This window comes from Ascidia mentula, chromosome 5, assembly GCF_947561715.1.
Source record: "Ascidia mentula chromosome 5, kaAscMent1.1, whole genome shotgun sequence".
NCBI lineage: Eukaryota > Metazoa > Chordata > Ascidiacea > Phlebobranchia > Ascidiidae > Ascidia > Ascidia mentula.
The window spans coordinates 17,417,317-17,429,097 of record NC_138570.1 but is presented as its reverse complement, the minus strand read 5'-3'; the positions used below and the strand labels follow the sequence as shown (position 1 = coordinate 17,429,097).

At 36.0% G+C, this 11,781-nt stretch overlaps 1 protein-coding gene across 3 annotated transcripts; it reads right to left on the bottom strand.

The window, feature by feature from the left end:
- Positions 1-265: 265 nt before the first annotated feature.
- On the bottom strand, positions 266-11,237 carry LOC145902352 (coiled-coil domain-containing protein 150-like). 3 transcript variants are annotated; one of them, XM_082990286.1, is made up of 23 exons: positions 11,099-11,237; positions 10,904-11,001; positions 10,761-10,819; positions 10,352-10,476; positions 9,975-10,147; positions 9,526-9,682; positions 9,089-9,271; positions 8,475-8,629; positions 7,948-8,059; positions 7,496-7,681; positions 6,945-7,103; positions 6,675-6,809; positions 6,134-6,310; positions 5,638-5,808; positions 4,945-5,055; positions 4,259-4,446; positions 3,620-3,833; positions 2,677-2,853; positions 1,946-2,140; positions 1,757-1,855; positions 1,027-1,158; positions 861-965; positions 266-475 (listed from the first exon to the last, which is right to left on the bottom strand). In XM_082990286.1, exons 1-23 carry the CDS (start codon positions 11,141-11,143, stop codon positions 389-391), a joined length of 3,243 nt encoding a protein of 1,080 aa, XP_082846412.1. In that variant the 5' UTR covers positions 11,144-11,237; the 3' UTR covers positions 266-388. The 3 variants fall into 3 exon arrangements, with proteins under 3 accessions (XP_082846412.1, XP_082846413.1, XP_082846414.1); XM_082990287.1 differs by having other exon boundaries at positions 10,352-10,473; XM_082990288.1 differs by having other exon boundaries at positions 10,352-10,425.
- Between the last annotated feature and the right edge of the window lie 544 nt (positions 11,238-11,781).

The following is an 11,781-nucleotide window of genomic DNA, read 5'->3' as shown; positions in this document are numbered from 1 at the left end:
GGACCAGCGCAGTGGGGCGATCCTGCCAATCATGCGGTTGCATGAGAGTTACGATCACTTCTTGTATAAAACAAAAGGGCATTAGCAAGTACCCAAGAGTGCCGTTGAATTGGTGAACTTAAGCCAAAGTGTAAAATGCCTGCAAGTTTGCTTCAGGGGTTCCCAAATTTTTTCACCAGCCTATCAAGAGATAAAAAGATGCTCAGGTAAACTGTAAACTTGCTTGGAAACTACCAGTTGTTGTATTGATCGGGCCACACAGTGTTAAGTATGTATTTGTTACTTGGGTTCGTGAAACACAGAAAAAAAAACAATGAAAAGGGGGCTGCACAGCCATGGACGAGCTCACAATGCACACTTGGAATTAAGAAACAGTTAATGAAGGGAATCACACCATGGGTTGTCTGTCGGTGTGATGAGATGATATTTCATTTTGCAGAACTTCAAATTTGTCTTTGAACCAAGTCTGCGCTTGCTAAAAAAAACGATTAAAAGTTGTAACAATGAAAACGTTTTCTTCAAGAAATCAATCTATTCCAGCAATACTTTTCGCGTAAAACAAGCGGAACTTGAAAGTAAATTTCAATCTAAATCCATTTGTCAAAACGCTTTTATTTTTTATTATAGAAACACATTTTAGCAAAATAAACGCGTTTAGACACAAAGTATTTTGAAATTGATTAAAATTTATGTTTGATGCAATTTTACTTGACCCTAAGTCAATGTTTGGCTGTTCATTATGTGAACTCGCATCTACAATAAAATACACACTCAAAAAGAAAGTGTGTTGACGGCCTAGTGTTGCAAACTGTCCGTAAATGAGGCACATGTTTAGCTTATTGTTAGTGTTGCTCCTTTACCTGAAGATTTTGCTGCACGTGAATCGATTCCACTTGAACTTTCCGAAGTTTTTCGTCCGCATTTTGTTTCTCCGAAATCGCCTGCTTGAGAGCTCCATCTAGCGTCTATTATTTTTCGTACAAGTTCAACAAAAAATCGCCTCAAATATTTTCAAAAAATCTTTACCTTTATTTTGCTGATGAGAATTTCTTTTTCCGCCCGCTCTTTATTCACTTGTTCTTCAAGTTTCACGGAAGTTTCGCGAGCTATCTTTTGTGCTTGACTCAGAGCCGCGATGTCATCCTTCAGAGAAGCAACCTACAAAAAATCCGGGGAAAAATGTCGACCGAAGGTTAGCGTATTCTGAGAGTGCTAGTCAAACTTTCTTATGCGGTATACGAAAGGCGTATTTTTCAAAATAGCAAGTAAATGTACTCACTAATTGAAAAGGTCCTCTAATTTATCGATATGTTATGAGCTACAAGAAACAGCCATTAGACAAGAATACAAAATATATATTTGTCGGATTTTTGCCAAACTGTTGAAAACCATTCATTGGCCACGCACTGGCAGTCTTCTGGTTAAGTACCTGTACTGGTACCGCAGTTTTGGTGGCACATATTACCGAGCAGGGCTAGAGTAAAGAATGTCGGTGTTGGAATACTTTTAAGATGATCGCATCAGATTTTAAAGGACACCACATGTTTGCGATAAAAAATTTTTATTTTGGAAGCAGGGTCTTCTCTTGACTTTTTTTAACCACAACGGGATTCGAACCCACGTTATTCCAGTCACGAATACAGCTAAGGTTTTCTTCTAGGTATATGAGGTCCCCTCTAAAACTGGTATTGGCTCTGGTGCGTCACATTTGTTGCACCCCCACCTAGCGGGGCATGTACAGAATTATATTTGTTACCTCCGCATTGAACGTGGCGATAACAGTTGCTTGCTCTTCATTCTTTCTGATGTAATCTTGTTTAGTTTTTTCGAGACTTTCGAGCTCACTGTCTATTTCCTGCATGTAAGTTGTATAAAAACATATTGAATCAAATAAACAAATGTTTTTAACTTATCTCGGAACTTAACTGTAATCAGTCGCACAAACCTTAATTTTTGTTTCTGTCGCGAAGTTCTTTTGTTTCTGGACCACGTGTCTTTCGAGCGCGACTTTTTGTTGTTTCAATTTCTCTTTGAGTTTCGCGATAATTCGTTCGTTGTTGGAAATCTTGGATCGCAAATCGGAATTTCCTCGGGTCAGCTGGGAGTTGCGAGCTTGGGTCGAGTCATTTACTTTCTTTATCTACAAACATAGTAGGGAGAAATGAAAGCTACCGGTATTCACATGCATACGGGGTGAGGTTTCGGAGCTTATTGCAAATATTCGTATAAACCTCAAGAAAAACTACACTGAACTAAGTTACGTTGAAAGAAAACATTTGTGGAAAACAAATTGGTAAACACTTGTTTTTAAAATTCAAAAACTAGCCAGCTATAAATGAGCTAAATTTATATTAAAAATACTAAAAGCTAAAAATCAAGTAAAATTTTTATCTAAAAACATAGTGACAAGAAATAAAAGCGAAAGATTTTTACATGCATATATAGGTGGGCGTTTTGAAGAAGCAAAATAAATATTTGGGTAAATTTTTGACAAATACACAATGTTAAGTCATATAGAGATACTACTTGCAATACAGGAGCCCGATCAACAACCTACCAGGGCACGCTATTACCAGAAGATCCAGTGTATTTTATAACACTGCAATATAATGGTAAGTTGTGCTAAATACAGGCGATTTCGGATATCACAAGAAACAAGAAAAAACGAGAAAATACTTCTGCTATTTGGTTTTGCATTTGTCGCTTGATGGCAGATCTCTCCTTGGAAAATTGTTCCTTCATCTGATGCAATCTTTCCGTTTGATTCCTGACTGACATGGCAACCTCGTCCTCGTGTGCCCCTTGTTGTCTTGACAACATGTCCGCCTTTTCTCTTTGAATTTCGAGATCCGTCTGAACGATTCCATGAAAATGGGGTTAACCAGAATGGAAATACACACCGTACATTACACCCGCCACGAAATATCACGGTTAATTTAATCTGATAACAGAATTATCATAACTTATCATTCACATGGGGAAATGTTCTGTTTTTTGTTTGATGTCGACTAGTGCCATTATAGAAACTAACAAATTTAGAGTTAAAAAAACGATATTTTCCATAACAGTTGGCAACAATGTATTAGTTTTGTCGTCTATATTGTTTAATACATCACAATACTCCAGCTATAATACGATTACATGAATCCCAATGAAAGCAAACCAAAAAGAACTCAACTCTATAACTTTCATTCTATTTGCTCGATGAATTGTGACGTCATTATGAAGTCGCATAACGTGAAAGCTACACAGGCCATGAAATGCTATGATTATTTAAAAGTAAGCTTGCATAAAAACAGCTCGATTTGTTGCGCCAAGGAGGAAAATACTAATACACCATAACACAGACAGGTCCCAAAAAACTGATCCGTATATCAAGCTATGCGACATAGAAATCTATGCGAACTTTTTCGGTCAGGTGTTGACAAAGCAGCCACCTGTTATTTTGGACATAAATTCGAATTAAAATACACTAATTAATTATACAATTAATGATCGCTTGAATTTGTATGTTACTCACACTTATATGCAGATCAAGGTTAAGACCTGGTTGTGTTATGGTGTATTAGTATTTTCCTGCCAAGGATTAATCGTCAGGACAATATCTTGGCCAACTTACTCTGTATTTATCCATGTCTTCCTTCAGCTGTGCGTTTGTGTGCAGAACGTCTTCGAGGGACCCAGACAACCTGACATTCTCACGTCTGGCTTGTTCCAGAGCTTCTATTGCGGGAGTGATTCTCGCCTGCTCGTCTGATTCTCGTTCGTGGAGTTGACCTTCAAGACGAGTCAGGGCAAGCTGAAGGTCGTTTATTCGACCTTGACACTTCTCCCTAAATCAAAAGCTTTCGTAAGTTTTATCGGTCATCCCATTTGGGTTGCATAAAACATAGGGATAGGCCGCTGTTGTTAATTTGGGACGTTTATTGACTTATAAGCGTGTGAGTTTACCATGAAATTCCTGTTTTAAAATTGGATCACAGAACAACATTGAAAATTCCTGGTTCAAAAACAAGGTTTGTTCAGTGTATTTGTGTATACAGTAGCCATTGTCACAGGAAGCTGTTATTTTTAAAATAAATAGTCATAATACTGTAGGTTCGCAAGCATAGCAGCTAAGGTTATAAGGTAGCTGCAATCGCCAAGTAAGGACTTGCGCATTAAGGCGATCCTGCCTTATCATGCGAAAGCATGAAACACTTCTGATATAATACAGTATTCATTAAAAATCATTAAGAACTATAAGCAAAGTCCTTACCTTTCGTTGAGAAGGGCGGATATCTGGGCGTCTTTTCTCCCAAGTTGTGACTGAACTTCATCCAATCTCTGCTGAGCGTGAGATAGACGACTCGCCACCTCGTTTACTGTAGACGACAATCGTTCGTTGTCAGCGCGACAATTGTTGAAATCCCGGGTAAGTTGGGAGGATCGGCTTCTCTCCTGTTCCTAAAACAAGGTTGAAATTTTACCAGGTTTGATCCATGTTTCAGTGTGTATGAGTGAATGGGTTTACGCGTTGTAACTCCTAATGTAACCCCTGAAGTACTTAATGGATACATTTTGACTTCACGTGTTAACGATGCTTTGCTCGTGGCGTAAATTTGATAAATGGAGAACTCCGGTCGGGTTTATGACTAGACTTAGTATCAGATTTTTACGATTACTTCGGAGTAAAACCTTTTGGTAAAAGTCTTTTCTCAGCAACGTGGTTATCGTTTACATTCATAAATATTTATTCCAACTATTTATTGGCATCGTCAGTATCTCTCTCGCAAATTTTTTGTTTACACATTATCATCAAAAACAGTTTTAAAAAATATCGAGGTAATTTGCAAAGAATACAGTATATACATTTACATGTATTCATTATAGACTGACATTTTCATACAACCCCTTATGTGTTGAAATGAAATTTAGGCGTTTTTGAGCCAACTATGCACTTACCTTGACAGCGGCAACTTGGGCAAGAGCAGCTTCCTTATCTTTGATCGCTTCATCTCTCGCAACTATTGCAAGGTTGAAATCTTCCTCTTTTCTCACCATTCCACTTTGAAGCTGGGACACAAAACCAAGTTTAAATCGCGAAATGAACCAGGGCGGTAACAAACCCGTTTTGCAAAATTCTCGTTCATTTATTTCCGTGACGCGACACCAAACAAATTGGCCGAGCTATTTGCCGTTAAAGTTGTTTGGTGAAGAAATGTGTATTAAATTCCCCATTTTTGTATACGCCAACACACAAGTTTACTCTTTATACACCAAAACATCAAATTACAAGACTCATTTCCGTGCAAGTGTTTTTGCTATACTATGGCCAAACAATAGTATTTTAAAAAAGTAATTTAAAGAACTCTTTTTCTGGCATAAATTCCCCCTCCCCATCTTTTTTTCGTGTTTTCTTGCGTTTTTGGTGTTTATGTACAGGATAACTGGTTGCCACATAAACATGAAGAAGTCTCACAAGATGGTAAACGAAACGTCGGTTGTGACAAAAATCCCATTACCTCATCCCAGAAGAACAGTTCTTTAAAGTAGTATTTATGTGACTGGGTATAGATCAAACACGCGACACTCTGTGGACTTCAGGGGTCAGGCGGTCCCTGTTTCGAAAGTTCTTAAAACTTGTGTTATGACAACCTGTTTCACATGGGCGTTCGTTCGTCCTGTTTCCACCCTGGTAGTGGCGAGTTCGCTCGACATTTGAGAGTATTTTTGTTCCAAAGCTCGGTTCGTAGCGCGAAGCTGCACGACTTGTGACTGAACCGAGGCTAAAGAGCGAAGTTCTTCTTCGAGCTGTTCAACCCTTGCCTAAATATGATAACCATGTAACTTTCCATACTTCATACGTTCTTCTGATACATTATATCCAATATCGATTTATGCCAGTGCTACTCAAACTCTGGTACATGTACCAGTATCAGCAGTATTAGATGTAGCTGATTTCCTAAATTTACAGTACAGTTGACAATTTCCGTCCGTATGTAAGTGCAGCTACACGTTTTTTGAAAAAGGACTATTCAGTTAATTGACGCTTTTGCAATGCAGAAAAAAGTTTTGGTTGTTTAGAACAACTTAAGAAAACGTCATTTGGTTGATTTCACGATAAAAGCAGTCATTGAATGACAGCATTTACCTGCAGTTTTCCGTTTTCGTACGACAGCTGACTTTTGGCGGAGTTTGCTGCCGATGCGAGATCCTGGGCCCTTTTGTATGCTGCCTCCTGGTGTTCAACCGACACAATACGATCCATCAGACGGTGGTTTTCTTCTTCTAGTTGTTGCTTCTCTTTGACGATCACATCTTGATCCAACTTCAAAAACATTTCAAATCAAAATAAACGGAAAACCATGGCAACGTTTGAAAAAACATGCTGTGGTGTTGAAAATAGCCCAGGTTGGAAACTTGATGTTTGCGAAACCACACAAATTTGGTGTTGTTTTTAGTTTTTCCATATCCTGTGTTTGATTTTATTTACGCTTGTTTTTTCCTGAAAATGATTGGAAGAATTTTGCTTCTGTGACAAACTGCATAACCTTTCAGCTGTTGCGGTGAAAATAAAACGAATCATCGTCTCAACTTTCGAGTGCGTCGTCATAACATTTATTGGGATGATTACTTCACCGGCCAAGAAAGTTGGGAATCACTACTTTATTTTTAAAGTGGGATTAACTGACCTTGATTTCCTCGAGTTGTTGCTGCAGATATTCCTTTTCCCGCCTGACGTCACCAGCTGCTTTGTTGAGATCTTTCATCAAACCTTCCTTCGATTTGATCGCCTGATCTCGCTCTTTCGTAACCTGGTTGGTTTTCTATTTAAACAAAAATCGTTTGTTCAGGTTTTCTAGTGAGATTAAGTAATTGAAGTTGTCAGTTCTATATTGTAACAAATTTTTTCTTTAAATCACTACAAGAATTGAATACACAATCAAGCAGTGGATAGTCACCTTTTTTTCATCAAACAAAAGTTGGTCTGCATCCTTCTCTTTTGCTTCAAATTCCACTTCTTTTTGCTTCAAAACATTTTCCTGCTTTTTTACACATTCTTCCAAAAGCTTCACCCTGGCTTCAGCATCTTCAGCTTTCCTTCTCATTTTGTTCACAGCCTGCGATAACAAACCTTTTTTCACCGTGTAACGGAGGATCTTTGTCATAACAATAGCCAGTTAGCCACCCAAAATATTCCGTAATTAAACCAACTTACATAAATCTTTGTGCAAACAATATGTAGTGGGTCAGACATCAACAAAAAAAGAACAAAAACAAATTTAGGAAAAAATTTAGCCCATTAGGCTGATGAAAAATTCATTTGCAAATGTTTTGATCATATCTGCCATCATGGTCAATGTCAAATGAAAAGTACTTTAGAAAATATGACCAGTAAACACCTAAAATTAACTTTATTAATATCTTACTAAACAACGGCAAACATTTCCAGAATTGGTTTAGGTTTCTAAAAAAGTTTAACATCTTTAACATCATAAACAAGCAACTCCACCTGTCTCATTTCCGATTTAAGTTGATCTTCCATCGACTTTTGCTTCATTTCTTCTTCAATCTTCTTTCCAGATTCCTGTTCTCTGATCCTCCTGCTCATTTCCTCCAGTTTTTCACTTTTTCTCTTTTCCTCCTCAAGATCAGCTCGGATTTTCTGATTATCTTCTTCCAGTTGAGCAAAAGCTGCCTAGAAATCAACAACTTGACATTTAACAATATTTAATATAAAAATCGAATTACCAGGAATCATTCATCATTAATACACAAACCAGTACCAAAACAAGTTAACCTTATGCCAGAAAATAAAAAAAAACATTGCATTATTAGCCAGTATTTTGCCAATATCAAACATAAATCATAATATACCATAACATTAAAGCCAATGCATTGCAATCAAACTGGGTACAAATATAAAATAACAGATTTAAAAAAGGTAAATCCACGAAAATTTACCTTCTGGGCATCAAGCAAGATGTTACATTGTTTTAATTCTTTCTGCAGGGAATATTGTTTCGTGGCAAGATCACTTGCCTCATTCTCATTCTGCTGTTGTTCATTAACCAACCTACAATTCACGGTTTATATAACATAATGACTTTTACAAAAATATAAGGCATAAGGAAAGTTGCCAACTAGTGATGCACTAAACATTTATTTGGTTGAATAAAAAACTTGGCTGAAAGTTACTGAATAAAAGGAACAGTTAACTTTCCCCTCACATTAAATGCCATGAATCAACAAGCAATGCAGTAATACAAAAAACCTTCACAAAAAGAACTGTATTGCATCTTTCAAAAGACTATTTATTCAAAAAGTTAATGAATTGTGATAATAATTGTAACATGGAAACTATAATATATGCAATCAATATTGCAGCTTACACAATTCATACTATTGGCTCCACTTTGCTTATCTTATAATATATTAAATTAGGAAATACCAACACCAATATCTAGTCATAGTATATGTAAGAAATTCACCTTCTTATTGCTTCTTCCTTTGCATCCAGTTCCTTCTTGAATAAGGACAACACATTCTCCATGTTGCTCGCCTTCTCCGTCCAGTCAGTTGATTGTTTTAAGTAACCTGTGTTTGTTTCCCTCAGTCGTTTATTTTCCTCGGACAAATGTTCCACCTAAAATCAGTGCGTTTATGGATGAGATTTCTTCTTACTTCAAGAAAAAATGTACACTATTGTTGAAGCTTACCTAATTAACAAAATACATGAGCCTGAGTAAAAAAAGGTTTTATTTAATGGACATATGCATGTGGCTTATCATTTTACAGAGCAATATATTTCTCTTAAATTAACATGCAACATTTATTGTGTGCTTTCTGCAGCTCACTAACCCAGATTGAGTTTTGATGAAAAATTAGCATTGCAATGGATTTATTCTTGACAGCAAAAGTTTTTCTAGAACTGGACGAGAACAATAATAGAAACAATACTGGATCCATGTTTGAATTAAGCTACTCTGACAGGATGTCAATTTAAAAGGTAAAAATACTGATCAAACAGACAACTATATAGATGAGTTCCATTATCAAAAAATGTAGTTTGTCGAACAGCTAATTTAACGCAAGGTTGCATTACTTGATTTCTTTCATGAGTGATTTGTTCTTCCATGTCATGGACACGTGACAGGAGGGCGATGTGTGAGTTCTCAATAACTTCACGAATCTCCTTTTCACGGGCGATGTCCAGCTTAGCTTCTTCCATTCTCCGAGCAAACTTCTCTTTTAGGGAATCATCTTCTTTGCTGCTGTTATAAGTTTTCTAGAGAAAAAATATAATTGGAATGTATTGTTACATTATTAGCATAAAAACCCAACGTTTAAATTACATTATTAGTTAATGTTGCATTTTAACAATACTAAAAGCAGCACATAATTACGTAAGCTGCTGTTAACATGAAAAAATATATCAAAGAAAATTTTTAAAGGTCACCACACTAAAACTAATATTACGATAACTTTAATGATGGACTTTATGACCAATAGTTTGTGTATAATTTTTTTGTGAAACCTTACCTGACTTTGTTCCTCTAATCTTATGTGGAGATCGGCAACTTGTTTTTCAGCTTCCTTCCATCTTCGATCCGCATCCTCCCTCCTTCTTTCCTCCTCATCAAGTTCCCGCTGCTTCTTTTTCAACATTTTTTCCTGATCTTTATTTTCCTCTTTGAGTCTAAAAATATTCAGGGAACCCCGTGAAATTAAATTCAATATTTGGGTCTAGTTTTTTATCAGTTTAAACAAACCTGAGTTCCAAAGAAAAGCAAAATGTATTACAAACATTTTATGACAGTATTGGTGTTCGATTGAAAAGCATGGCTTTAATTTTTTTTTAGAATCAGCAATTTTTTACTCTTGGAACATAATTACATTTAGACTGAAGGTTAAAAAAATATCATTAGCCACTGACACTCAAATTGGAACAATACTAACAACAAATGTAAATTTTTAAACAGCATTATTACTTGTCAATCACAAGGTTCTTCTCTTTGTTGCTGGCTTCACTTGATGATTTTATTGTGCTGAGACTTTGCTTAAGTGATTGAATAACACTCTCTGCTTTACACAAGCGCTTCACCAATGTCGAATACTCCATTGAATTGTCAGTTTTGTGGTTTTCTCCAATATTTGCAGAGTTCTGTTTAAAACACAAAAATTTAAAAAAAACACACTAAAATTTTTTTTACCCATTTTTGTTTTGAACAAAGTTTAGAAAATCATCAGTTTGTATGAAAGGAAATTATTTAATTTGATAAAAAAAACACAATTTATTATTGAAGAAAGTATCTAACATTGCTAAAGAATAATTTAATTAAAATTGTAATATTAGTACAATACTAACAAAGTTAACTTGGAGTGGTTTAATGGGTGCTTTCTTCAGAATGGACTGTAGTGTTCCAGACTTTGTTTGATTCTCTGAGGGTAAATTGTCAAACTTGACATGTTTCGCTTTCTCTTTCATGTCTGCTTTGGTATTTAAAAAAAATTGCACAGGTAAAATTAACAAACTTTTGAATAATGTGCAACATTTAATGTTGAAAGATACTCCTGTACCAGATTGGAAAGTTTGTTTTTTGCGTGGAGGATTTGTTTCGGCGATCGTTAATTGCCTGGACGATCGCCACCTTTTTTCGTATGTTAATGCATTAGCTAATTAAAATTGTGCGGATTATCGGTAAATTATCGCAAAAGTGACATTTTTTCCAATCTGGCCCCTGTATGCATTGGTAAAAAATGCAAGAATGACCTACCTGGTTTGAACAATGATCCTGTCAGACCCTGAAGATTTTTAGAATCACCGGATCCTCCCCTGCAACATCATTAAAACAGAATCAGTCTAACATTTAAATTACAAATCAATTTAAAAATAAAAAATAATTGTAATTCAGTATACCATTCTGGGGTGCGCGAAGGCGTTATTCCCAAATCCACAAGCATTTTAGCAAGGTGTTCTGTATCCTCCTCAGTTCCAGCCAATCGATCCTGCATTAGCTTTTAACAAAAGCGTTACGTTATTTTTCTATTTCTTATAATACAACCGGTCAGAAAGACGTTCAAAGACAGGAGATAATACACACGATGCACAAACCTTGATAGCTGCATCAGGTGGTGTTCCGTATGACCCATCCGACATGTTAATTTGGCCGATCAGTTTTATTTAGCAAAACTGTGGAGTGACAACATTTAAAACGATTTCAATCCAACTAAAAACAATTCGAGGGAATTCCCCTTTCCGTTTGATTTTCATAACAACCGCGATTCAAAAAAAATGTTTCGTTAAATTTAAAATATGGTAGTAGTGTATTTTTAATGTGCGATTATTTGGAAAAACTAAGCACGTCATTTTATACAAAAAGTACTTTTGAAAAATGAAAATGGCAACCGCATGGTTCACTGCATATTGCGCGCTAGAAACAAAATGCCGCACGCAGCAGAATTTCATCGTTCACTCGATTTTCTGGTTCTTGGCAATATGACTAGAAAAAAACTTAGTATCATTGCCTACCAGCAGTAGATCGAATTTACAAGAAAGTTAAAGCAGACATAACCTTCACACAACAACGTTTTGAATTTACAATGAAGTTTATAATTTATGGCTGTTCTGTAGTTTCCGACAAAAACATAGGCAATGAACATAATTGTGTGAAGAACATTCTATGTATCAAACACTAGGAAAATTTGTAAGTTTATTTACAACTTTTTCAATTATAGCTTAAACGAAAGCATTCAGGAAAATAATGATAGAAATGATATTGCAATTTATTGAAATAT

Bases quoted from the DNA above. Each gene is read 5' to 3' on its own strand.
- LOC145902352 (XM_082990286.1), bottom strand. From the start codon at position 11,143: ATGTCGGATGGGTCATACGGAACACCACCTGATGCAGCTATCAAG. The intron at 11,002-11,098 runs GTTTGTGCATCG...TTTTGTTAAAAG, and splicing joins CACCTGATGCAGCTATCAAG to CTAATGCAGGATCGATTGGC. The intron at 8,060-8,474 runs GTGAATTTCTTA...CGTGAATTGTAG, and splicing joins AAGGAAGAAGCAATAAGAAG to GTTGGTTAATGAACAACAGC.